This window comes from Phacochoerus africanus, chromosome 5 (genome assembly GCF_016906955.1).
Source record: "Phacochoerus africanus isolate WHEZ1 chromosome 5, ROS_Pafr_v1, whole genome shotgun sequence".
Lineage (NCBI taxonomy): Eukaryota > Metazoa > Chordata > Mammalia > Artiodactyla > Suidae > Phacochoerus > Phacochoerus africanus.
The window spans coordinates 26,476,243-26,504,094 of NC_062548.1; the positions used below are offsets into that span (position 1 = coordinate 26,476,243).

A 27,852-nucleotide genomic window follows, 5' to 3' on the forward strand; every position below is an offset into this window, starting at 1 on the left:
CTCCGCTAGGCGGCCTCGCTCTATTGCTCGGCAGTCTCGGATTGCGCGTGCGCAGATCGAGCAGCGGATGTGATTGGCCGGGGTTGTTGGCGCGCCCGGCCCGCGTGGGCCGGATGCGCAAGTGTTGAGGGGGTCCTCGGCACCCCATAATTTTCTTGGGCGCCTCCTCGCCCAGGGCCAGCCGGGCTCCGCGCAGCCACAGGCTGAGGCCAGCGACTGCTGCTCTTTTCAGTGGCCGCCGGCCAGATGGAAGAGCCTGCTGGGAAACCCCTCAGCTGTGAGGAGAAGGAAAAGGTGCCGGGGTTGCGGGAAGGGTTGTCTCAGAACTTTGACCCCCCTTTCCCAGGATTTTAGGCCTGTTTTTGTTTCCGAGGGCGGCAGTGACCTCTAACCTGGACTGAGGGAGCACGGGTTGTGAAAGTGTGGGAGAGTGCTGTGCTCCTGTGGTGGCATTTAAAGAACAAAGTTTCGTTACAGCAGAAATGCAAAAATACACGTTGTAAAGCTAAAGATAAAGCTAAAGTTCCCTTTGACACCCTTCCCGCCCCACCCTGCACACGCCATCTCGGCTTCTCCGAACCCATCCCCTTAGTATATCCCTCAATAGTCTGGATTTCAGATCTTTTTGCGTGTCTCGGGGGAGGGGGGGGCAGTGTGAAGGGGTGCGATTGTATTCTGTAACGACCAAAAGGTAGTATATATATTTTTTGGAAAGGATGGTTCTGCAACTTCCGTTTTCCTTTTTCATGTTTAACATCCGTATTAGTCTATGTTTATCTACAGTGTTTTTAAAGTTCTATATAATATTTTGCAGTATGGATACTGTATTGTATGGATTTTTAAAAATTATATTGCATGCAAATTTTTGCATGTTTGTGCATATTTTGAACAATGCAGAATCTGTGTGAAAAATCAAAAAACTTTGATATATTTTTTTAAAAATCTGATTTTAGCTTGACTTTTGACTAACATGTAGTAAGTACCAAACTACAGACTTGATAGGTACCTTTTTGGAAGTTCATTTTATAAGACTTTTTATATTTAAAATGATGCTTCAAGTTTTGTTTGTTTGGCCACTGCGGGGATAGAGGTACAGAAACTTGAAGCTGTTTGTGGTGTTCACAATTCAGCTGTTTCTCATTGAAACCACAAAAACGTTTTTTTAAAACAAAGTATGGAAATGACGTCTTTACGCATTACTCTGCTGGGAGCCTTTTAGGTTGTTTGTACTTTTTGTTTCTACACGGTGCTGGTCTGTATTATCCTTATACATACCACCTTGCATTTATGCCCATGTTGTTAACTTGAACACACCTTGGTGCTGGCTCTTCTAGGCCTTGTGCTAAACTCTTCTTTCACAGTAACTCATCAGTCTTATGCCAGCCCACCTTCCAGTGGGAGTGAGAAAGTTCATTTACAAGTCAGCAGTATAATTCCCAGATGCTGATAAGGAGGCTGATAAGTAGTAGAAACAGTATAGCATAGAGGTTTGAATCATGCTGTTTTTAAAATGTGTTTATAAATTCGACAAATTGCTTTCCCTCTGATATTCCTTAAGTCTGCTCTTCCATAGCCTCCTTCAGGTCTGGCCTCAAGTGATAGTCCTCAGAAATGCCTCCCTGGCCACTGTCTCTAAAGTAGCCTTTTCTGTCGCCAAGTCACTCTCACATCACCCTGTTTGTCTAGGTGTTGACTATCATGTGAAATCATCTTATCTGTTTGTTTGTTTTCTTATTATCTGTATCCCTCAGGAGCAGAGGCCTTGACCACTCTGTATATCCAGCACCTAGAACTCCGTCTGATACACAGTGGGTTGTTTTTTTAGATGCTGGATATGCCTGGACCAGTAACTGATTCATTAGTCAAATATCTGAGGATGACTGCTCCTGCTACCCTCAAGGCTCTCTCCGTGAGATGGGGGAGACACAGAACTAAACAGGCAACATATAATAAGCACTGTGATAAAGGAAGCGCAGAGGAGAGGTGGAAATGCCTAACTTGGATTTGGAAAAGGACCTAGAAGTTTACCCCAGGGGGATAAAAATCTAAGCTGAGGCTTGAGGAATCAGTAGGAATTAGCAAAGCGAGTCGGGAGGTAATTGTCCAGGTGATACAGCAGTCGAAGCTAGGATGCTAGAAAGCTGGGTTTTGAGAGAACAGAAAGCAGTGCCAGTGCTGCTTCCTCAGCCACCTCTAGCTGAGGCCCCTGCTGAGCGCTGTGTGATGGGCACTGTGTCCCTTCTCTCTGATTCCTCTGTTTCACCTGCTCAGTTTTGTTTTTCATGTTCTTCTTCCAGTTGAAGGAAAAATTAGCATTCTTGAAAAGGGAATACAGCAAGACACTGGCCCGCCTTCAGGTAAGTGAATCTTTATTGTCTCAAATTGGTGTTGTGGTACAAACTATAAGAACAATCTTCAGGGAGTTCCCATCATGGCTTAGCAGAAACGAATCTGACTAGCATTCACAAGGACACAGGTTTGATCCCTGGCCTTGCTTAGTGGGTTAAGGATCTAGCGTTGCCGTGAGCTGTGGTGCAGGATGCAGACACGGTTCCCGAGTTGCTGTGGCTGTGGTGTATGTAGGTCAGCAGTTGCAGCTCTGATTTGATCCCTAGCCTAGGATCCTCCATATGCTGCGAGTTCAGCCCTAAAAAGGAAAAAAAAAAAAAATTAAAAAGAACAGCCTTTGGTTCATAAAGCTTAACAAAAACTTATTTTTTGTAAAGTTGTGTCTTGAGCTGCTTATGTTTTCTCTAGCGTGCCCAAAGAGCCGAGAAGGTTAAGAATTCTATTAAGAAAACAGTGGAAGAACAAGATTCCTCACTGCAGCAAGAAGTTTCAGTACAACTAAACCACTCAGGTAAAGCTATCGCATTCACTTACAGTTGCTTTAGTACTCATTTCCCAGGTGGTTCTTTTCCTTGTCGCCAGAGGGTAAGGACTAGCAATAGACTCTTATTTATCATCTCTCTGTCAATACATGGCCCTAACTGCAGTATGTGGAAGTTCCCAGACTAGGGGTTGAATTGAAGCTGTAACTGCCAGCCTGCGCCACAACCACAGCAATGCCAGATTCAAGCCACACCTGCAACATACATTACAGCTTGCAGCTAGATCCTTAACCCACTGAGTGAGGCCAGGGATTGAACCCATCCACATCCTCAAGGACACTATGTCAGATTCTTAACCCGCTGAGCCACAGTGGGAATGCCTAGACTCTTTTGAAAGTGCGTAATGCAGTGGTTCTTTATATATTTACAAGATCATATAACCGTCATCACTATCTAATTCCAGAACATTTTTATCACCCCTAAAAGAAACCTTATGTCCATCCTACCCTTAACCCTTGGGCAACTACTAATCTACTTTTTGTCTCTCTGGGTTTTCCTATTCCGGATATTTCTTAGGAATGGAAGCGTACAGTATGTAGCCTTTTGGGACAGGCTTCTTCTGTACATTCATCTAAGCATGTATCTGTACTTGATGGCTTTTTGCAGCCAAATAATATTCCATTGTATAGCTATTCCATAATTTGTATCCCCCTTCATCAGCTAATGGACGTTTGGGGTGTTTCTACTCTGGCTATTATGAATTTTGGCCATTATGCTGCTGTGATCATTTATGTACAAGTGTTGTGTGGGCATATATTTTCAGCTCTTTCAGGTATATACCTAGGAGTGGAATTTCTGGGTCATAAGGTAATTCTGCATTTAACTTCTGAGGAATTCCCCCGAACTGTTTTCTACAGTTGCTGTCCCATTTTATATTCCCACCACAATGCCCAAGGGTTCCAATTTCTTCACATCTTTGCTAATACTTATAATTTTCCATTTTAAAAATTATAACCATTTTGGTAGATGTGAAGTGCTATCTAATTGTGGCGGGGTGTTGTTTTTGTGTGTGTGTGTATGTGTGTTTGTCTTTTTAGGACCACACCTAAGGCATATGGAAGTTCTCAGGGTAGGGGTCAAATCGGAGCCCCATCTGCCATCTACACCGCAGCTCACGGCAACACTGGATCCTGAACCCACTAAGCGAGGCCAGGGATCAAAGCCACGTCCTCATGGATACTAGACAGGTTCATTACTGCTGAGCCACTACGGGAACTCCTCCAATTGTGGTTTTCATTTGCATGTCTTAGTGACTAATGATTTTGAACATATTTTGTGTGCTTGTTAGCCATCTGTAAATCTTTGGAGAAAAATCGATGCAACTCTTTTGATTAGGTTGCCTTTTTATTGTTGAGTTACTCTTTAGGAGTTCCCATCATGGCTCAGTAGAAATGAATCTGACTAGTATCCATGAGGATGCAGGTTAGATCCCTGGCCTCGATCAGTGGGCTAAGGATCCTGCATTGCCATGAGCTGTGGTGTAGGTCACAGGTGCAGCTTGGATCTGGTGTTGCTGTGGCTGTGGCACAGGCTGGCGACTATAGCTCTGATTCAGCGCCTAGCCTGGGAACCTGTATGTGCCAGGGGTGCGGCCCTAAAAAGACCAAAAAAAGTGTTCTTCATATATTCTATCTATTAGACCCTTATCAGGTATACAGTTTGTAAATATTTTCTCCCATTCTGTGAGCACTAAACTATAGTTCAGTTGGATTGCTTATTTAGTTGCTTATTTCCTCTCAAATTTTAGAAATTATATCTATTTATTTATATCTGAAAGATGACTTTTTTAAAATTAAGACTCTGTGCACAAAGAAAAAAGTTTGCTGGAAATACTGTAATAAAAAACAATGGTCGTTTCTCATGTTAGAAGTCAGGTAATTTGGAGTTCCCACTGTGGTGTGACAGAATTGGTGGCATCTCTGGAGTACTGTGACACAGGTTCAATCCCTGGCCCAGCACAGTGAGTTAGGGATCCAGTATTGCTGCAGCTATGTCGGAGGTTGTAACTGTGGTTTGGATCTGATCCCTTACCTGGAAACTCCATATGCTGCAGGATGGCCAATAAAGGAAAAAAATGAAAGGAAGGAAGAAAGAAAGAAATCAAGTAATTTATAATATAAAATTGGAGGCTAAGGAAGGAAGAAATCAGGTCATTTATAATAATAAAATTGGAGGCTAATGAAATTTTAAAATGGTAGGAAAATTACTCAAGTCAAAAAAAAAGACATGGAATGAAAAACTAGGGGGTGCCCATTGTGGCTCAGCAGGTTAAGAACCTGACATAGTATCTGTGAAGAAGCGGGTTCCATCTCTCACCTCACTTAGTGGGTTAAGGATCTGGTGTTGCCTCAAGATGCAGTGTAAGTTGGAGATGTGGCTCAGATCTGGCGTGGCTGTGGCTGTGATGTAGACCTCAGCTGCAGCTCCAATTTGACCCCCGGCCCAGGGACTTACATATGCCACAGAGGTGGCTGTAAAGAAAGAGAAAAAGAAAAATTAGGAGATGAGGGGGAAATGGAGAGATGTTGGTCAGAGGGTACAGGGTTTCAGTTACGCAGGCTTGTTCTGCCTCCTGGCCGACCCTGATGCTTCCCATGGCTCTGCATGGCATAGCGTGCCCCCCTCCTATGGGAACTACTTTGTTTTAGTTTGGGGGTGTGTGGGGGGGTGCCGTACCACAATAGAACTCCAGAATTATCTTTTTTTTTTTTTTTTTTTGCTTTTTAGGGCTGCACCTGCGGCATATGGAGGTTCCCAAGCTAGGGGTCCAGTTGGAGCTACAGCTGCCAGCTCATGCCACAGCCACAGCAACGCAGGATCCAGGCCACATCTATGACCTACACCACAGCTTGCAGCAATGCCAGATCCTTAATCCACTGAGTGAGGCCAGGGATCAAACCCTCGGTCTCAGGGTTCCTAGTCAGATTCGTTTCTGCTGTGCCGTGATTGGAACTTTAGAAACTACTTTATTTTAAAGTCCACTTTGGGGGTGTTCCCATTGTGGGTAAGTGGTAATGAGTCTGACTAGTAATGCATGAGGACATGGGTTCAATCCCTGGCCTTGCTCAGTGGGTTAAGGATCCAGGGTTGCCGTGAACTGTGATATAGGTTGCAGACCAGCTCAGATCTACCATTACTGTGGTTATGGCACTGTAGCTCCAATTCGACCCCTAGCCTAGGAAGTTCCATAGGCCACAGGTGTGGCCCTTAAAAAAAAAAAATCACTAAGTATATACAATTTATTTGTCCATTGTTCCTCAGTGAAACTGGGAAAAACTAAGAAAAAAGATGATCTCAATAAATAGGTAATCTTTTAGCTTAAAAATCATTTTTCCAGCACAATTCCATTTTTTTTCACATTTACTTAATATTTTAGAGTTTATCAGGTTTTTAAAAACTTGAACTTTGATCTGCCTGAATGAACTGTCATTGACTCTCTTTTATATAAATGTTTGGTGTCATTTATATATAATATTTCAAAAGAAATATGGGGTATTTTTTGTTTCGTTATAAAAGAAAAATATTAATTATGCCATTTTTTCTCCTTAGAACCTAGAAGCAGATTATCTCCCTGTGACACGTTACAAATCAATGCCCATGTTGATGAAGAAACTGGAGAAAAGACACCTGTCACACTTGATATTGAGCTGGAGTCCTTTATCCCTGGACCTAGCCCAGTAGGAGGATTATGTATACAAAGATCAGATGATATCCAGGAACATTTTCCCTACGGCATCAATGGCCCTGATGGTAAGAAAAGTCAGAGTAAGCTGCTAGGAAGAAGAAAGAAGCTGGAGAAAACACTGACTTCCCAGGAGAGAGAATCTTTCTTTGACACTGATTCACTCATACTCTCTGGAAAAAGACTAAAGGAAGGGGCGGAAGTCAATAGAGAAAATCCTGGGGTCCCTCTAACTGAAACAAGAACTTCCCTTCCAAGTCCTAAGTCTGACATTCCCCATTCTGCAACACCTGTTTCAGAAGCTAATGTAGGGAGTGTCTTAATTCCATCAAATGGCAAACCGCACAGAGATGTCGGTACACTCTCAAGAGGACATAATTTCCCCAGGGTGCCTGCCCTTCCTTGGCGTACTCCGTCAGACAGCAGTGGTCTGCAGCTTCAACATAAGCCTCCTGAAAGTATCTATGAACTTATTCCTTTTGGTTTAAAAAACATTAGCCCCGCTCCACCCGCAAACTTAGAGGCACCCAACCAAAAAATGACTGTCTTTGCAGATAACACAGAGGTGAACGAAGCTGTAAGTGCAAGTGGTCAGCCACCTAGAAGTCGTAACTTAGAAGCAGATCATTCATGTTCTGTAAAGGAACTCACTTATGATGAGTTTGTGGCAAGTGAAAACCCAAATTTTAAAGAACAGAATCACCCAGAGATGTCTTTTAAATCTTCCAGTAATGCACTTGGTGGTAGAAATGGAAGTCTTCTGGAAAATGAGGCTCTAAGTCAACCAAAGAGTCTTAGCTTAGAAGTATTTTCTCCTGTCCCTATAGAAGATCAAACACATACTTGCACAATGCTTGAAGGCCTTCCGTTTCCTGCGGAATATTATGTTAGAACAACACGGCGCATGTCAAATTGCCAAAGGAAAGTGGCCCTGGAGGCTGTCATTCAGAGTCATTTGGGTGTCAGAAAAAAGGGTTTTAGACATAAAAATAAGGCATCTGCTAACAAGTTAAACCTTGCCAATGAAAAAACTAACCAAAATGAAATTAAGGTGTCTGATACATATGCAAAACAATCAAGTTCAAAAAGTCCTTCTCAGGAACTCCTCTCATCAACTGAAGTCAGCTCTCCTGCTGGCACCACTAAAGATGACTTCTCTAGGAAGACGGTTACCCAGCCAACTGGTAGAAAGTGCAGAGGAAAAAGAAAGTCAGTCTGTACCCCTATGTCAGCTCATCATGAACTCCTTTTGCCAGCTTCTGGCACATCAGGTGTTAATAGTTCCAAGGAAGAAGTTGCCTTGCACCAAGATCAGAATGGAAAAGTAATTATTCATGGTAAGGAGAGAGTTAAAGGTAAATCGAGGTGTGGTTGATGGTGGCGATGGCTCATACTGTGTGCCCGGCACTTTTTTTTTTTTTTTTTGTCTTTTTGCCATTTCTTGGGCCGCTTCCGCGGCATATAGAGGTTCCCAGGCTAGGGGTCTAATCAGAGCTGTAGCCACCGGCTTACACCAGAGCCACAGCAACGCAGGATCCGAGCCACATCTGCAACCTACACCACAGCTCATGGCAACAATGGATCGTTAACCCACTGAGCAGGGGCAGGGATCGAACCCGAGACCTCATGGTTCCTAGTTGGATTCGTTAACCACTGCGCCACGACGGGAGCTCCTGCCCGGCACTTTCTAAACGTTGTATAGATACTAAACTCATTGAGTCATCAGAGCAGCCCTACGTGAGGCAGAATCTGTTATTATCTTCACTTTATAGATGAGGAATCTAAGGCAAGGAGATGAAAGTATCTTTAAAGTGCCAGAGCCAAGATGCAAACCTGGATATTTACCTAAAATTAGTATTAATTCAAGTGCAATACAGTCTGTCCATGGGGAGAAGTAATTTATAAAAGAGGTATTTTCGAGGGCGTTCCCATTGTGGCTCAGTGGTAATGAACATGACCAGTACCCATGAGGATGCAGGTTCGATCCCTGGCCTTGCTCAATGGGTTAAGGATCCAGCATTGCTATGAGCTGTGATGTAGGTCACAGATGTGGCTCAAATCCTATGTGGCTGTGGCTGTGGTGTAGGACGGCAGCTACAGCTCTGATGCAAGCCCTAGCCTGGGAATTTCTATAGGCCGTGCGTGCAGCCCTAAAAAAATAAAGAAGTGTTTTTGAAATACAGTGAAATCTGTGTCAGAGTAAGAGTCCACTAACAAACTTAGGAATGATGGTGTAATAAAACGCAGTTGACATCAGAAGGTAGGGCAGTCTCCTAACAAACTGGAAATACGCCTGTGTACATGGAAGTAATCTGCTCTGATTTCAGTAGCATACAGGTAAGTTTAAAAAAAAAATGTTTTTTTCTTGAGGTGTACTTCACATAAAATTAAGTGGACAATTCAGGAACATCTAGTACACTCAGTGTTTTGTCACCATGACCCCTGTCTAATTCTAAAACATTTTCATCACCCCGAAAGGAAAGCCCATTACCCATTAAGCTCTTCATTTCCTCTCCCTTCCAGCCCCCGGCAACCACCAGCGTATATTCTATCTCTGTGGATTTACCTATTTTGGATATTTCATATTAATGGAATTAAACAATACGTGACCTTCTGTGTCTGGCTACTTTTACTTAGCTAGTTTTTGAGATATATCCACTGTAGCTTGTATCAGTACCTGATTTTTTTATGACTGAATCCTGTTCCATGGTATGTATGTACCACAGCTTGCTTATCCATTTACTAGGTGTTGGATGCAGCTACATTTCAAATGATACAGAATTCTTGTCCGTTTAAGTCTAGTAAATTACGCTTTGCTTGAAGAGGGGACTAAGTTTTCTTTAGTGAGAAGAGCCAGCATTTTGCAGACTGTGCTCTGGTGGCCTGCTGGCGTCAGAGTTTGGGATCAGAAAGGATTTTAGAGATTCTTAGTCCCGTTCCCTTAGGAGGGACAAGGGAAAATGAAGTGAATTGACTTGCCCAAGGTGACACAGCTCCTCAGTAGCCAGAGCTGGAACCAGATCCCTATCTCCCTTCTCCCAGCAAGTGCTGCCAGCACCACCCTTTTTGGTACTGCAGAAGGAGGGCTGCTGGTTAACCACTAACCTCTGGCTCATTTTTTTACCTGCTCCCCAAGGTTTCAGAGTCAAGGGTGGGAAAAATAGTGAACACTGCACGGTATTGGAGTTTAGAAGCTCGCTCTTTGTTGGTGATTAATGTCTCTTGTTGGGTATTGCTGTTGCTTTTTATTTTAGGGAAGGAAGGTCATCGTCAAAAAGAGGACTCCCTTTCTTGCAGTAATTCTGCTTATTTGTCTTTGGCAGATGATACTTTCTGTGTTCCATTTCGTAAGAATGAAGTGCTCAGTTTAAAGCAGCTGTCATCTTTTCTCAAAATCACAGACTTTCAGTTACCGGATGAAGACTTTGGGCTTCTTAAGCGTGAAAAACTGAAGCCCTGCTCAGAGAAGTTGATTGAGCCTTTCAGATCAAAAATGTGTGGAGACAGGCCTCTTAAAGGAGGAGATTGTATCGTCGAGGAACTGACTCCTAAACAAATCCGTATAGACAAGGAAGACTTGGAAGAGGACCTGATGATTCGACCAGGAAAAGCCCATCCTAAAATGCCAAAGCCAAAAAGCCAGCCTCAGGAGAAGGGCCTGTCTTCATCCATTTTACTTTTGACTCCTGTAAACACGCTTGCACCTGATGATAATGACATCAGGGCGACAGCAGACCCGTGCTCACCTGCTTTCCCCATCTTGGGCACTACTCCAGCTTTTGGCTCCCAAGCCTGCGGAGAAAAGGCTTTGGCAGAGGTTGTTGGACAAACTTGCTCTACCCCCCAGCTTTCGCACTTGCAAGCCGCAGTCAGCCTTGCTAGTGACCCTAAACACTGTGAAGGCTGGACCAGCCCAGCAAAACTAGATGGAAGCCTGCATGCAGCAGGAAAGGAAGGACCGCCTTCCTGTGACTGTGATCCTGGTCCCCAAGCAACACCTCTCCTCACCAAGTCTTTCACCTACAAAGAAAATCAGCTCTGTGTACATACGTGCCAGGAATCCTGGAAACCTTCCATTGAACAGGTACAGGCTGCTTCCTTGGTGAAATTTTCTCTAAAGGAGTGAAGGATCTTGGTGAATGTGGACAGCATGACTGCCTTATACATCAGCTCCCCAGTGTATAAGAATGTTTTAGCATATTTCTTTTTTTTTTTTTTTTGTCTTTTTAGGGTCACACCCATGGCATATGGAGGTTCCCAGGCTAGGGGTCTAATTGGAACTATAGCCACTGCTGGCCTACGCCACAGCAATGCCAGATCCTTAACCCACTGAGCGAGGCCAGGGATCAAACCCACAACCTCATGGTTCCTAGTTAGATTTGTTAACCACTGAGCTATGACAGGAACTCCCATAGCATATTTCTTTGCTATGACCTCACTGTAAACATTAAGTTCATTCTGGGGAAATTGGGGGGGTTGTTTTGTTTGTTTTTTTTATAGTTGATTAACAGCGTTCTGTCAATTTCTGCTGTATAGCAAAGAGACCCAGTTATATATACATTCTTTTTTTCGTAACATCGTGAATAATGTTCCATCACAACTGATTGGATATAGTTCCTTGTGCTATACATTAGGACCTCATTGCTTATCCACTCCAAATGCAACGGTTTGCATCTACTAACCCCAAACTCCCAGTCCATCCCCCTCTGTACTGCTCCCCCTTGTCAACTACAGGCCTGTTCTCCATGTCCGTGAGTTTGTTTCTATACTGATGGGTTCATTCATGTCATATTTTAGATTCCACATATAAGTGATATCCTATGGTATTTGACTTTCTCCTCTGACTCACTTCACTTAATGTGAGAATCTCTAGTGCACATGGCATTATTTTGTTCTCTTATGGCTGAGTAGTATTCCATTGTGTATATGTACCACATCTTAATCTGTTCTTCTGTCAATGGGCATTTAGGTTGTTGCCATGTCTTTTTGGAGTTCCCATCGTGGCTCAGTGGTATGGAACCCAACTAGTTTCCATGAGGACAAGGATTCGATCCCTGGCCTCGCTCAGTGGGTTAAGAATCTGGCATTGTGAAAAAAAAAAAAAGAAAAGAAAAAAGAATCTGGCATTGTGGTGAGCCGTGGTATAGGTTGCAGACACAGCTGTGGTGTAGGTTGCTGTGGCTGTGGTGTAGGCCAGCATCTGCAGCTCCAATTTGACCCCGAGGCTGGGAACTTCCATGTGCCATGGGTGTGGCCCCAAAAATAAATTAATAAACAAAATAAAGTATATGTATATATATATATATTTTTTTAAATATAGAGGATCCTATTCTCTTTGTTATCAATGAAGCAGTTGTATTTAGTTACCTAAGAAAATAAAACATAGGAAGTAGGCATTTTGATGTGTGAGTAATAATTAATTTATAAAGTGTAAATTAACGGTGTGACTTTTGTTTCCACAGACTGAAGTAGCAGATGTTCCCACTTGTGATAGCTTAACCCCAGGTACTCTACAATTGGTTTCAAAGTTAAAGGTCAGAAAACTATTAAATTAGAATATGTCTTGTGTCTTATATGTGAACAGTATAATGAGTTGGTGGGAAAATGCAGAAGAATTTGATTTTTTTAAAAAATTAATTGGAATTCCCACTGCAGCTCAGCGGGTTAAGAATCTGACTAGGATCCTTGAGGATACGGGATCCAAACCCGGCCTCACTCAGTGGGTTAAGGATTTGGTGTTGCTACAAGTTGCTTCGTAGGTCCTAGATGCAGCTTGGATCTGAGTTGCTGTGGCTATGGCCTAGGGCTGCCACTGCAGCTCTCATTCGACCCCCAGCCTGGAACTTCCTTGTGCCATAGGTGCAGCCCTAACAAGAAAAAAAAAAATGATAAAACAGATTTACTTTCTTTGTTTTTCATAATATTTACCTGTGTATATATTTTGAGATCTTGAAGCTATTGCAAAGAACAATGCAAGTAACTCAACTTCGTATCCCAAAAAAATTTTTTTTTGGCCTCTCCCATGGCATGAAAAAGTTCCCAGGACAGGGATTGAATCCTCACGACTACAGAGACCCAAGCTGCTGCAGTGACAATGCCGGATCCTTAACCAACTGTGTTGAAGTGCATCAAAAATCTGCCGGCATTGTCTGTGGCAGTGTGGGTTTGATCCCCAGCCTGTCACAGTGGGTTAAGAATCCAGCATTGCTGCAGCTGTGGCACAGTTTGCAGCAGCAGCTCAGATTCCCTCCCTGTGCCAGGAACTTCCCTATGCCATGGGTGTGGCTGAAATACATAAATAAATAAAATTTGAGGGAGTTCCCTGGTGGCTCAGCAGGTTAAGAATCTGGTGGTAGCACTGGTTCAATCCCTGACCCAGCTTCTGCATGCTGTGGGTGCGGCCAGTAAATAAAATAAATAAATAAGGCATTTTGACAGAGAGGGGTCATTCATGACTCTCCTACCCAAATGATGTAATATTTTTAGAAGAATTACTTAAGAAAATAAGTAGCAGTTCTGGATTATGACATAATGAATAGTTAATTTTCATATGCTATGTAATATATATGGTTCTGAGAAATATAATTATAATATTCTTTTAGTGCTATTTTGGTAAATCCTGAGAGGTGGATTGGACCCGTGTCCTGATTAACCTTTTCGTTTGTTTGTTTGTCGGGCTGCAGCATTTGCAGCCGCTTGAAACGAGACCTCAGTTCCCAGACCAGGGATTGAACCCAAGCCGCAAGGGTGAAAGCGTCCAGCCCTAACCACTAAATCACCAGGAAACAACGGCCCCTTGCTTCACTTTTTATACTTGAAGTAGGGTGATGTAGAGCAAGGTTTTTCATTCTCAGTACTGGTGACACTTGGGGCTGGATAATTCTTTGTTGTAGGGGACTGGCCTGTGCTTTGTAAGATATTTAGCGAGAGCCCCAGTCTCAACCCATAACACCCCCTCCCCAGTTGTGATAACCAGCAGTGTCCCCAGGTACTGCTAACGGTCCTCCAGGGGAGCTTTGCAAAATCACCCTAAGTTGAGAGCATCTGGTGTAGAAGAAAGAGCTTTATTTATGTATTTATTTGCTTTTTAGGGCCCCACCCAAGGCACACGGAGGTTCCCAGGCTAGGGGTCCTTTCAGACCTACAGCTGCCAGCCTACGCCACAGCCACAGCAACTTGGGATCCATGCTGCATCTGCACCCTACACCACAGCTCATAGCAGTGCTGGATCCTTAACTCACTGAGTGAGGCCAGGGATCATACCCTCACTGTCATGGATCCTAATTGGGTTTTGTTACCACTGAGCTACAGTGGGAGCTCCCCTTCATAGCTATTCTTTTTAATTTTTTTTTTTTTGTCTTTTTAGGGCCACACCTGTGGCATATAGGAGGTTCCCAGGCTAGGGGTCAGATTGGAGCTGCAGCGACCAGCCTACACCACAGCCACCGTGCGCCCGTTGTTGTTCATTTAGAAGTAGTATTTGGATACTGTTGCGGATCACTGGGTTAAAGATCTGGTGGTGTCCCTCCTGTGGCTCTGGTTACAGCTCAAGGGTTCAATCCCTGGCCCAGGAACTTCCACATGCTGTGGACACAGCAAAGAAAAAAAAGAAATAGTGTGTTGTTTCAGTTTTATTCCCTCTTCCATCCATGGGTGCTTCATTAGAATGTTTCATTTCCAAAGATTCAGATTCATTTCCGCTGCACCACGAAGGAAACTTCTCTAGTTAGTTCTTACGGGCTATTTTTTTGTGGTTAAATCTGAATCTATGCCATTCTAGAGCTACACATTTTTAAATCTTACAAGTGTATATGTGCAATTTCTGTCATTAGAAAGCTCTTTCTGGAGTTCCTGTTGTGGTGCAGTGGTTAATGAATCCGACTAGGAACCATGAGGTGGCGGGTTCGATCCCTGGCCTTGCTCAGTGGGTTAAGGATCTGGCGTTTCCGTGAGCTGTGGTGTAGGTTGCAGACTCGGCTTGGATCCCACGTTGCTGTGGCTGTGGTGTAGGCCGGTAGCTACAGCTCCTATTCAACCCCTAGCCTGAGAACCTCCATATGCCGGTGAAGCCCTAGAAGAAGACAAGAAAAAAAAAAAGAAAGCTCTTTCTTTTGACCTCTATAAATCTTTGATTAAATTTACTTGGTATTTCCTCTTAATCCTGGTAATCTCTCACTTCTCCTGTTTATTCTTTTTATAAAATAGTCCCCAAGCATCCCTTTAACATAACTATTGTTGCCATTCTGTGTCAGAATCCTTCAGGTTCCTGTTCTGTGGATGTGAGTGCCATGTGGTGGGAAACAGCTGGATTCAAAGAGCCTTGTATCATAACTGCTTGTGAATATGTAGTTTCTCTTTGGAAACCTCTGGATACTTGGCAGTGGGAAAAAATGTATTCCTGGCACTTCACAGAGGTAAGTCAGACTCTTGTGGCTAAAAGAGATCTTTGCAGTCATCTGCATGGTAATTTAGATGGCAGCTCACCAAAAAATACGGGATCTACAGCTATATGAGACAGCGAGAGATGAGGTTTTTCCACATCATTTTTGAAAAATTTCAAACATGCAGAAAAGTGGTCCAGGGAGTGCCCATGTACCCAGCATCTTGACTTTGCAGTTAACATTAATGCTTTATTTGCTGTATCATATGTTTATCCAGAGGTGGATTTTTACACTAGAGTTGCTGGAGGAACTTGGAATTTCATGTCTGTTCTGACTTCTAAACTTGCTGATACCTATACCTCTTAGCTCTCATTTAGACATTGCTTCTGCTTTTTGTCTATTTGTACTTCTGTCCTCATCTACCTTCGTACATATCTTATATGTGCAACCATAGCATGCTCATTAACCTTTTTAAGCCTGCCTTTTCTTACCGGATAAACATGTTTCTTGGTTTCTACATATTCTTCATACTCATTTATTTGTTTATTTCGAATTCGATTTTTCCAAGCTTTATTGAGGTATCGTTGACAAATAAAACTGTAAACACCTTGTGAACAGATTCCCATAATCAAGTTAATCAACACATCCATCACCTCAGTTTCCTTTATTTTTTTCTTGGTAAGAACGCTTAAGATCTACTGTCTTAGCAGATTTCATTGTTGTCCTCCAGTATACCCACAGCTTCTAGCATTGTGCTTTGCAGATGGTGTGCAATAAATATTCGTTTAGTGAATAAACTTATTTTAAATGGCTGTGTATTATTCCATTCGTCCAGGTGCCAGAATTTATTCATTCTGCCATTGGTAGAAGCATAGATTGGATCAGAGAAATGCTGCAGTAAACCCTAGTGTGCATGTAGCTTATCAGATTTTCAGCTTATAAAATGGGGCGTTTGGCGTTCTCTGGTGGTGTAACAGGTTAAGGATCTGGTGTTGTCACTGCAGTGGCTTAGGCCACTGATGTGGCACAGGTTCGAGCCCTGGCCTGGGAACTTCCACATGCTCTGGGCATGGCCAAAAAAAAAAGAGAGAGTGTTTGCTGAACATTTTCACATTTGTTTCACTGTTGCAAACTATCCTAATACAGCAGTGCTAGAAAGGAATGTGACAAATTTGGGAACATTTAGATTAAAGCTGGTTTGTTTTATTTAGGTTCCGGTATTACAGATCGTTCTACTGCCTGATGTTTGTAATCTCGTGTGTGTGGCTTTGGGAAATTTGGAGATCAGAGAAATCAGGTATGTAAATCTCAAAGACTAGTTTTTTTTCTTTCCCTGAATCTTTGTCAGCTTTATTAGAGTGCAAGTTATAACCTCGGCTTGCGTCTTGAAAGAATCTAAATTTAGGTCTAGAAGTTTCCTTGTAGTGTAGCGAGTTAAGGACCCAGCATTGTCGGTGCAATGGCCTGGGTCACTGCTCTGGCATGTGTTTGATCCCTGGCCTGGGAACTTCCATATGCTGCAGGTGCAGCCAGAAAAGCAGGTAAGTAATAAGTAATAAATAAATTTGGGGAAGTTCCCATTGTGGCACAGTGGTTAACGAATCTGACTAGGAACCATGAGGTTGCAGGTTCGATCCCTGGCCTCGCTCAGTGGGTCAAGGATCCGGCATTGCCGTGAGCTGTGGTGTGGGTTGCAGACGAGGCTTGGATCCCGAGTTGCTATGGCTCTGGCGTAGGCCAGTGGCTACAGCTCCGATTCGACCCCTAGCCTGGGAACCTCCATATGGCTTGGGAGCAGCCCTAGAAAAGGCAGAAAGACCAAAAAAAAAAAAGAAAAAAAAAACTTTAGGTATAAAGAGAGATGTGTTTTTCCTCTTTTAAGAGAAATTGCTTGTTATTATCTTACTGAAACAATGGTCAGAGTTGATAGTACCCAATTAATTTTCTTCCCTCAGCTTTCTAGTGTTTAAATAGATTGTAATAATATAAACTAATACTAAAACCACAACAATTTGAAACAGTTAAAAAAATAAATAAAGAGAGATGTGTTTAAAACAGTCAAAACTGTCAATAGAATGACATCCCTGATTGAAGTTTCCTTTTAAAGTTTGACTCTAGTTGTCTAATGAAGGCTTACTCCTGACTTCTCCCCATTTTTCCTTGTATCTGCTTTAGGGCACTACTTTGTTCCTCTGATGGTAAAAGTGAAAAGCAAGTGCTCCTGAGTTCTGGAAATATAAAAGCTGTGCTTGGCCTGACAAAGAGGAGGCTAGTCAGTAGCAATGGGACTCTTTGTGATCAGCAAGTAGAAATCGTGACATTTGCACAGGATGGAGGGTAAGGAAGCCACTGGTTGATTTTAACTGTCAGGTAAAGAATGATTTTATCGCAGGGTTTTAGAGAGAGTTGGATCAGGAGCCTCTTGTGTTCTGTGCTGTAGGTGTGGTATAGTGGGGTCTGCCTCAACACTGGGCTCTAACATCGAAGCAGTTTTGGGAGGTGGAGCCAGACGTGGCAGGGAGGAGGGCAGGGGAGCAGAGAGGCTCAGCAGGTGCATTTTGCTCTTTCTTCAGCCTCCTTTGACGTCTCTCTGGCCCTGGAGTGTTACCAATACATCAAGATCCTGTGCCAGACTGAAGCTTGGCTTCTATTGCTTCAGTTATCAGCCGGATGCTGGATGGAGCTTTTTTCCTGGCACTAGCTTAGTGTTTATTTTGCATAGTTCAGTAATAATAGTTCCATAGAAGGACTGCTTAAAAAATGCTTTGGTACAAACGCTGACTTTTAATACTGTTTTTAATGCAGAGGCAAAGACAGACAGTTTCTGATGCCCCCTGAAGAGACTCTCCTAACTTTTGCTGAGGTTCAAGGGATGCCGGAAGCTCTGCTTGGTACCACTATAATGAACAACGTTGTTATTTGGTAAGCTTTCCTTCAAGGGCCTTGGTCTCCTCATCTGTAGTGTAAGGTTAGTCCTCCAATTTCACAGGGTTATTTAGTCAGAGTCCCCAGGCACCTCTCTTTCCTGAAAACAGTGGAGAACCACGCCCGGCCACTTCCAGGAGGGAAACTTTTCATATGTACATGAGAATTTAGTTTTCCTTCTTCAGTTCTTGGGTTTTTGGTTTCTGTTTTTTTGTTGTTTGTTTGTTTTGGGGTTTTTTTTTGCTTTTTAGGTCCGCACCTGCAGTATATGGAGGTTCCCAGGCTAGGGGTCGAATAGGAGCTACAGCTGCCAACCTACCCCACAGCCACAGCAATGCAGGATCCTTAACCCACTGAGAGAGGCCAGGGATCCAACCCGCAACCTCATGGTTCCTAGTTGGATTGGTTTCTGCTGCGCCACAATGGGAACTCGCTTATTTAGTTTTCATACATAGTACCTAGTCCTTAGAAAACTTAGAAGTATTTGTTGAATGACTATATCATACCCTTTATAGTATATATTAAATAAAAAATGAGGTCTATGGACAGTACTTTGGAAATTGAAGGAGAGGAGGTTTCTGTGAACCGGTGAAGACCCGGAGAAGGATTGAGTCTAAACAGCTCATAGAGTGCCCGTTGTGGCTCAGTGGGTTAGGAACCCCATTAGAATCTATGAGGCTGTGGGTTTGATCCCTGGCCTCGCTCAGTGGGTCAAGGGTCCGGTGTTGCTGTGAGCTGTGCTATAGGTTGTAGATGCAGCTTAGATCCCACATCGCTGTGGCTGTGGTGTAGACCGGCAGCTACAGCTCCGATTCGACCCCTAGCCTGGGAACCTCCATATAGCTGGAAGGATGTGGGGCATAATCGAGGCCTTGAGGAATGGATGGGCACTGGTCAGTGACAGGGATGAAGACTGGTCAGAAACGGAGTGCATTGGGTGGACTAGCTTGAACAAGGGTATGGAGCCAGGAGCATGCACAGTGCGTTGTACCCACAGTGAGAAGATTTCAAGTGAGGGACCAGTGAGTAATACAGTATTGCAGCACGAGATTCATGAGAGTTATAAGTATCTTGAGAAAGAATTTGGACTTTATCTAGTGGCTAGTGAAGAGCCAACTGAAAATTTCGCAGCAGTAGGGTCACATGGTGGGGACAGTTTATCAACATCACAAATCCTCAATAAAGCCACGGGGGAAGGGGGAGGGAGTGGGAGTTTGGTCTTTTTGTTTGTTTGTTTTGTCCTTTTGCCTTTTCTAGGACTGCTACTGCGGCATATGGAGGTTCCCAGGCTAGGGGTCCAATCGGAGCTGTAGCCACCGGCCTGTGCCAGAGCCACAGCAACACAGGATCCGAGCCGCTCCTGTAACCCACACCACAGCTCACAGCAACGCCGGATCCTTAACCCACTGAGCAAGGGCAGGGATCGAACTGGCAACTTCAAGGTTCCTAGTCAGATTCGTTAACCACTGAGCCATGACGGGAACTCCGGGAGTTTGCTCTTAATAAATGTAAACTATTACATTCAGAATGAATGGACAGGAATTCCCTTCGTGGCTCAATGGAAACGAATCCGGCTAGGATCCACAAGGATACAGGTTCAATCGCTGGCCTTGCTCAGTGGGTTAACGATCTGGCATTGCCGTGAGCTGTGGTGTGGGTCTCAGATGTGGCTCAGATCCCGTGTTGCTGTGGCTGTGGTGTAAGCCAGCAGCTATAGTTCTGCTTTGACTCCTAGGCCGGGAACTTCCATATGTCAGGGGTGTGGCCCTAAAAAGAAAAAAAAAATACGCTAAGGAGGGGTTCCGACAAACTTTGCTTTTTTCTTCTTTATATTTACCTTCTCTCTTCTTTTTTTCTATTTTTTTTTTAAATCCCATCTCAGTCTTCCCTTCTGTCTCAGTTATCTTGGTCTAGCCCTAGTATAAGCATATACTATAGAGACACAGTTATAAGTCTGTTTTAGGTGTAGTCTCTCACCCATGCAAATTTGGGTTCCTGACCATTGTCCTCCATGGGAAATTTAGTCATTACAAGAAAGGTGGCAAAACCTTTTTGGCAAAAAAAGGTGCCTAATTTCAGTACAAGTAAAATGAGATAATGGAAAGTTTTCTCAAGGACGGTGGAGAGATTCATCCCCAGTGGCGTAGCAGATTCGACCTAAAGCTAAACCATCAAATTACACTATTAGCAACGTTAAGCTATAGTTCTGGGAGTTCCCTGGTAGCCTCCTAGAAGGATCTGGCTTTGTCACTGCTGTGGCACAAGTTCAGTCCCTGGCCCAGGAACTTCGGCATACCTCAGCCATGACCTAAATAAATAAATAAACTATAGTGGTGTTTTTAGCTAAATCTATGATTAAATGACACTAAGGGAGTTCCCGTCGTGGCTCGGTGTTTAATGAATCCGACTAGGAACCATGAGGTTGCGTGTTCGATCCCTGGCCTTGCTCAGTGAGTGAAGGATTTGGCGTTGCTGTGAGCTGTGGTGTAGGTCACAGACTCAGCTTGGATCCCGAGTTGCTATGGCTGTGGTGTAGGCCGGTGGCTACAACTCTGATTAGACCCCTAGCCTGGGAACCTCCATATGGCTTGGGAGCAGCCCTAGAAAAGGCAAAAAGAATAAATAAATAAATAAATAAAAGGAACTAAAGTACTGTGTCCCTTAGTTTTTCCCTTGGTTACCTCCTAAAGGATGCTATGATAAATAAGAGAATATTATGTGAAAACCCATTTGTGGGAAGAATGTCATGAGCTTATTTATTTTTGGTGTCCAAGGAACTTAAAAACTGGTCAGCTCCTGAAAAAGATGCACATTGGTGACTCCTACCAAGCTTCAGTCTGTCACAGAGCTTATTCTGAAATGGTAAGTAGTGACCTGCGGGGACCGCTTTGGGTCTACTTTGTGTGTTACTCTTGGTCTCACTGAGTGAGAGCAGTAATTTAGTAAGCTGTAGTCCACTGACGCTCCCTGGTGCCTCTTTTTTTCAAAAGTGGATAACAGCATTTGTTCTTTCTTGAAATGTATGAGTGAAAATATGCTTGTTTGGGTAAAATTTCTAGTTATATGACTTAAGGGCAAATATTTATTTCCAGCTGTGAACTCGTACCTAGAAATAGCCTGTTTTCAGACTTGACTCCCAAACACATTGTCCTAAAGGGTTTATGAAGTGAACGGATGCCCTTAGGGAGGATGATTAAATGGTCCTAGACATGTTGTGTTCGTTTGTTCCTTCCTCCCTCTTTTTTTTTCTTTCTTCTTTTTGCTTTTTAGGGCCACACCTGTGGCATATGGAAGTTCTCAGGCTATGGGTCTAGTCAGAGCTACAGCTGCCAGCCTTCACCACTGCAACTCAGGATCTGAGCCGCATCTGTGACCTACACCACAGCTCACAGCACCACCAGATCCTTGACCCACTGAGCAAGGCCAGGGATTAAACCCAAATCCTCACGGATGCTAGTCGGATTCATTTTGGCTGCGCCACAATGGGAACTCCGACGCTTTTTTTTTTTTTGTCTTTTTGCTGTTTCTTTGGGCCCCTCCCTCGGCATATGGAGGTTCCCAGGCTAGGGGTTGAATCGGAGCTGTAGCCACTGGCCTACGCCAGAGCCACAGCAACACGGGATCTGAGCCTCATCTGAGACCTATACCACAGCTCCCGGCAACGCCAGATCATTAACCCACTGAGCAAGGGCAGGGACCAAACCCGCAACCTCATGGTTCCTAGTCGGATTCGTTAACCACTGAGCCACGACGGGAATTCCCCCGACACATTTTTATCTTAGGCTTTAGTGTCCCCATATAGAAACAAACACAGCTTCTTAGCTTACGGTCCTTTTTTTCTTTTCCTTCTTCTTTTTCAGCCACACCCATGCCATGTGGAAGTTCCTAGGCCAGGAATCAAGTCCAATCCACAGTTATGACCTATGCCACAGCTGAAGCAACACTGGATCCTTAACCTACCGAGCTGTCCTGGGGATCAAACCCATGTCCCCAGAGACAACACCGCCAAATTCTTTTTTCTTTTCTTTTTCAGTCCGCACCTGCAGCATATAGAAGTTCCCAGGTTAAGGGTAGAAATGGAGCCTCAGCTGCAGGCCTACTCCACAGCTTGTGACAATGCCATATCTTTAACCCACTGAGCAAGGCCAGGGATCAAACCCACGTCCTCCTGGACACTAGTTGGGTTCGTTACCACTGAGCCATGTCGGGAACTCCTCCCCAGTCCAGTTTTAGCATCTGAACAAGTTGAAGGTATTTGTCCAGGAGTCAGGGATACCTGCTTAATAAGTGTCCACTGTTGAGCCATGAGCAGAGGCAGAAGTAGATGGCTCATTGCCATGTAAGACCAGCTGGCCCAGCGTCAGTGGGCCTGTGCAGGAGCCCTGAGAGCCTCTGAACACAGAGGCTGCCTCCCTTCCTAGCCTGGCAGCATGTCTGGACACCAGCTCCGAAGTTGCGTGATCTTAGACAATCTGTCGAATACTTAATAGGTCAGTACATGAATCAGCAAACTTTTTCTGTAAAGGGCCGGATAGTAAATATTTTCAGCTTTGCAGGCCATGTGGTCTCTGTGGCAGCTATTTACCCTGATTTACAGCCCCAAATCAGGCAGAGGTAATATGTAAAACAAGTTGTGTGGCTCTGTTCCAATAAAACTTTTTAGACAATAAAACTTTCTGAAACTTGGATTTCATATAATTTTCACATGTCCCAAAGTATCTTCCTCTTTTTTCCAACCACTTCAAAATGCAGAAACCGGAGTCCCATTGTGGCTCAGTGGGTTAAGAACCCGACACAGTGTCCCTGAGGATGCAGGTTCGATCCCTAGCCTTGCTTAGTGGGTTTCGGATCCAGCGTTGCTGCAAGCTGCAGTGTATGTCACAGATGCGGCTTGGATCTGGTGTGGCTGTGGCTGCAGCTGCCACTCTGATTCACCTCCTAGCCTGGAAACGACCGTAAGCTGCAGGGGTGGCCAAGAAATGAAAAAAAAACAAAACAAAACCCACAGAAACCATGCTTAGCTCATAATCCATACAAATATAAGCATTGAGCCAGATTTGACATATAAGGACATAGTTTGCTAACCCCTAATTTAGTGTATAGCATTTAACATTTTTTGACTGTTGGTGTTTTTTTGTTTTTTGGCTCCACCTGCAGCATACAGAAGTTACCAGGCTAGGGATCGAACCCGAGCCACAGCAGTGACAACTCCAGCTCTTGGTTGTTTTTTAATTATAAAGGTAATTCACTCTCATTATAAGAATGAATTCATTCCAGGAGTTCCCTGTCTCCCTCATGGCTAAGGACTTGGCATTGTCACTGCAGTGCTCAAGTTCCTGCTGTGGCTCAGGTTTGATCTCTGGCCTGAAGGATCTGCCAAAAAAAAAAAAAGAGAGAGAGAGAATTCAGTCATTCTAGAAATGTATGAAATTAGAAGTGAATGTTATTAATCCTAAAATGGCCCTATAATTAATTTTCCCCATTTTACCCCCAAAATGTTACTTTCAGTGTAACATACATATATATGTATCTGTGTCTGTGACATCTATATCTTCACACACACACAATGATGTTATTATAAGCACATGGAATTTGAAAGCCAGGCGAGGTCTGTAACAGTTTTCCACAGACACAGGCATAGGTGATGGTGTCTTTTGGGGGCCGCTTTTACTTAATAAATAAATAAGAAGTTGCAAACTGACCTAACAATCCAGTCACCACTGACAAGATTGTTTTTATGGGAAAATGCGTTCGGAATTTTCAAAAACCAGCTTAACCTTTCCAGTTTGAGGACTCCCTCCACGTATTCCTATGCCCTCTTTTCTTACACCAGTGTTTCCCAAATGGATGGCATGAGATGTTAGTAGGATCTAAAGTGGAGGAAGCTGATAAGTCAGCTAGGTTCCTGCCTGCAAAGACTGGCTGTAAAGTCACGGAGAGCCCTGTGCTGGAGAAGCTGGAAGTCCAGCTCAGGGATGCCCCCAGCAGTTCTGCTGGAAAAAACGCGAACCAGTGATTACATCTCTGGAGACTTAAGGGTCTGTTGATAGTTCCTATCTATAATTCCATAATTTCGTCTCTGCCAACACATTCTTTCTTTCTTTCTTTTTTTTGGGGGGGGGGTCTTTTTTTAGGGCTGCATTCGCAACATATGGAGGTTCCCAGGCTAGAGGTCACATCAACCACCAGCCTACGCCATAATCACAGCAACATGGGATCTGAGCCATGTCTGCAACCTACACCACAGCTCATGGCAATGCCAGATCCCCGGCTACTGAGCGAGGCCAGGGATCAAACCTCATAGATACTAGTCGGATTCATCTCTGCTGTGCCACAATGGGAACTCCTGCCAGCCCTTTCTTCTTCCAAACATGCTCTTGATTTATTTGGTTACTGATTTTTCTCCTAAACCAGGGGCTCCTGTTTGTTGTTCTGAGTCACCCTTGTGCCAAAGAGAGCCAGCTGTTGGGAAGCCCTGTGTTTCAGCTGATTGTGATTAACCCGAAGACGACCTTGAGTGTGGGCGTGATGCTCTACTGCCTTCCTCAGGGGCAGGCTGGAAGGCAAGTGTGTTTAATGTGGGGGACAGATTGAAAGGCACTTAGGCAAATACAGAAACCAGATCGTTTTGTGAACTGACATGAATGGAAACGTGAGGTAATACAGATGATGGTAAAGCATGCTAAGAAGTAGGATGAAGTATGAAGTTTATAGATCTGAGGGTGGCCAAAAAAAGAAAGAAAGAAAAAAAAAAGACAACTGGATGTCTGGGGCTTTTGTGTGTGTGTGTGGTGTGTGTGTGTCCTTTTAGGGCTGCACCTGAGGCACATGGAAGTTTCCAGGCTAGGGGTCTAATCGGAGCCACAGCTGCCAGCCTACACCCCAGCCACAGCAATGCCAGATCTGAGCCGCGTCTTCGACCTACACCCCAGCTCACACTAGATCCTTAATCCACTGAGTGAGGCCAGGGATTGAACCTGTGTCCTCATGGATACTAGTCAGATTCGTTTCCACTGAGCCCCATTGGGAACTCCTGGATTTTTGTCTCATGATGTTTACATTTGGCAGGACAGACAGCCAGCAGATAATCGGGAAATAGGATAATCTCACATAGTGAGGAGCACAGTGCAGATAAAGAGAGGTGATACATACAATGGAGAGTGGTGTGTGTGTGTGTGCTGACTGGGTGTGACCTTTTGACCTCTCTGGAGGCAGCAAGCCTGAGTGATGGCCCAAACCCAGCCAGGCTAAGGTCTGGGATTAGAGCCACCAAGGAAAAGGAACACACTAGGGGGAGACTGAGCTCAGCTGAGGAAGAGTGGAAGGCAGGCCCCTGTGAGCCTGCGTGCAGAGGATACAAATGTGCCTCAGAGAGCGAGGCAGGGGCTAGTATGCGATTACAGCCAGCGGTCCGAGGAGTGCAAATGTACGGGTTCAGATTTCCAAGTATTTTTGTTCTCGTTGCTTGGGGGAGCGTGGTTGTGGCCTATTTTTAAAAAAAATTTGTTTTAATATACGTGTATATATATATATGATTTGGATTGTCTCTTCTCTGCCTAATGTTAGGTTCCTGGAAGGTGACGTGAAAGATCATTTTGCAGCAGCAGTACTGACTTCCGGAAGCATTGCCATTTGGGACTTACTCCTAGGTCATTGCGCGGCTCTCCTTCCTCCTATCTCTGACCAAAATTGGTCTTTTGTTAAATGGTCAGGTACAGATTCTCATTTGCTGGCTGGACAAAAAGATGGAAATATATTTGTATACCGATATTCATAAGTTAGGGTAGGGTGGAAACACAGTGTTCTGGATATTTTCGGCCTCTTCGTACTTTTTGGAGTTATAATTGTAGAGGAGACTATCCGAAAGGTGTTTAAAATAATGTCTTGTATTCCTTTAGACATGCTTGTTATACCAATGGAAGGGGCACTACTGATCTTGAATGTTCATTTATACTTGAGGGAAAGGGATTGTCAGTTGATTTTTGTAAATCCTCTCACATTTACACATTTGCTTTTAAAAGTGTATATAAAGCTTCAGATGTTAATAAATATGTATTTTGGTACATTCTGCTTGGCATATTTTTTCCCATCCTATAAAGATCATTTTCAGAAACAGCTCATTCTTTACAACTAGAATATTTTGTCAGCAGTGCTTGCATAGTAAGAATAAATTTCAGGAGTTCCCGTCATGGCTCAGTGGTTAACGAATCCGACTAGGAACCATGAGGTTGTGGGTTCGATCCCTGGCCTAGCTCAATGGGTTAAGGATCCGGCGTTGCCATGAGCTGGGATGTAGTTTGCAGATGTGGCTCGGATCCAGGGTTGCTGTGGCTGTGGTGTAGGCCGGCAGCTATAGCTTCGATTAGAACCCTAGCCTGGGAACCTCCATATGCCAAGGGAGCAGCCCTAGGAATGGCAAAAAGACCAAAAAAGAAAAGAAAAAAAAAGAATACATTTCAGAAGTTCCCATTGTGGCTCAGTGGAAACAAATTTGACTAGTATCCATGAGGACACAGGTTCGATCCCTGGCCTTGCTCAACGAGTTAAGGACTCAGCTTTGCCATGAGCTGTGGTGCAGGTTTCAGATGCAGCTCAGATCTGGCGTTGCTGTGGCAGTGGCATAGGTTGGCAACTGTAGCTCCAATTCAACCCCTGGCCTGGCAACCTCCATATGCCATGGGTGCAGTCCTAAAAAGACCCCCCCAAAAATAAATAAATTTCAGTTAACTTGGTATACTAATATGCAATATGCTTTTTATGTTATTTGTAATACTTAATTTTCACATACCTACAAAAAGTAATATAAAACCTATTAAAAATGCGGAGTTCCTGTCGTGGTGCAGTGGAAATGAATCTGACTAAGCACCATGAGGTTGCAGGTTCGATCCCTGGCCTCACTTGGGGTTAAGGATCCCGCGTTGCTGTGGGCTGTGGTGTAGATTACAGACGCGGCTCAGATCTGGTGTTGCTGTGGTGTAGGCCAGTGGCTACAGCTCCGATTAGACCCCTAGCCTGGGAACCTCCAATGCCACGGGTGCAGCCCTAAAAGGACAAAAAGACGACAAAAAAAAAACCTATTAAAAATGCTAATTTAGAAATGCCGTCGTTGTTCTTTCCCTTCTCAGGAGCATCCTTGGCACCAGTGCCTGCATTATCACTAGGGTCACTTTGAGTCAACAGCACGACTGTGCTGGGTCCATCATCTTCACCATCTAAGTGGTTTGAGAGGCCACAAGTTTTAAAGTCCTAATCTGGCGGTATTATTGGAAATTTTAGTCTACAAGAACTTAATTGCCTTTCTTGAGTATATTGAGGATATGTATTCATGATCTATGTATAAGGTAACTAATGCTCTGGTCTTATTTATTTATTTATTTATTTATTTATTTTGTCTTTTTGCCTTTTCTTGGACCTTTCCCGTGGCATATGGAGGTTCCCAGGCTAGGGGTGGAATCGGAGCTGTTGCTGCCGGTCTGCACCAGAGCCACAGCAACACCAGATCCGAGCTGCGTCTGTGACCTACACCACAGCTCTCGGCAACGCCGGATCCTTAACCCACTGAGCAAGGCCAGGGATCGAACCCGCAACCTCATGGTTCCTAGTCGGATTCATTAACCACTGAGCCCCGAAGGAACTCCACTCTAATCTCTTTTAAAAGTAACTTACTAGGAGTTCCCGTTGTGGCTCAGCACCTTAAGGACCTGACATAGTTCTGTAAGGATTCGGGATCAATCCCTGGCCTCAGTGACTTAAGGAACTGGCATTGCTGCATGCTGCAGCCTAGGTCACAGATGTGGTTTGGATCTGGTGTGGCTGTGGCTGTGGCATAGGCCAGCAGCTGCAGCACCAATTTAGCCCCTAGCCTGGGAACTTCTATTTGCCACAGATGTGGCCATTACAAAAAAAAAAAAAAAAAGATGCCTTTTTATAAAAAAAGGTGCCATTTTATGATATTACTGTAGTATCTCTCCTG

The 27,852-nt window shown here is 44.0% G+C and overlaps 1 protein-coding gene across 2 annotated transcripts; it reads left to right on the forward strand.

Annotated features, from left to right (window-relative positions):
- Positions 1–69: 69 nt before the first annotated feature.
- Positions 70–25,933, forward strand: PALB2 (partner and localizer of BRCA2). 2 transcript variants are annotated; one of them, XM_047780300.1, is made up of 13 exons: positions 70–294; positions 2,298–2,357; positions 2,758–2,860; positions 6,441–7,910; positions 9,897–10,657; positions 12,036–12,107; positions 14,826–14,987; positions 16,166–16,251; positions 17,130–17,291; positions 17,760–17,876; positions 20,654–20,741; positions 24,294–24,442; positions 25,446–25,933. In XM_047780300.1, the coding sequence occupies exons 1-13, from the start codon at positions 247–249 to the stop codon at positions 25,654–25,656; spliced, it is 3,489 nt and encodes a 1,162-aa protein (XP_047636256.1). In that variant the 5' UTR covers positions 70–246; the 3' UTR covers positions 25,657–25,933. The 2 variants fall into 2 exon arrangements, with proteins under 2 accessions (XP_047636256.1, XP_047636257.1); XM_047780301.1 differs by having other exon boundaries at positions 71–294; positions 6,441–6,641.
- The last annotated feature ends 1,919 nt before the right edge of the window (positions 25,934–27,852 follow it).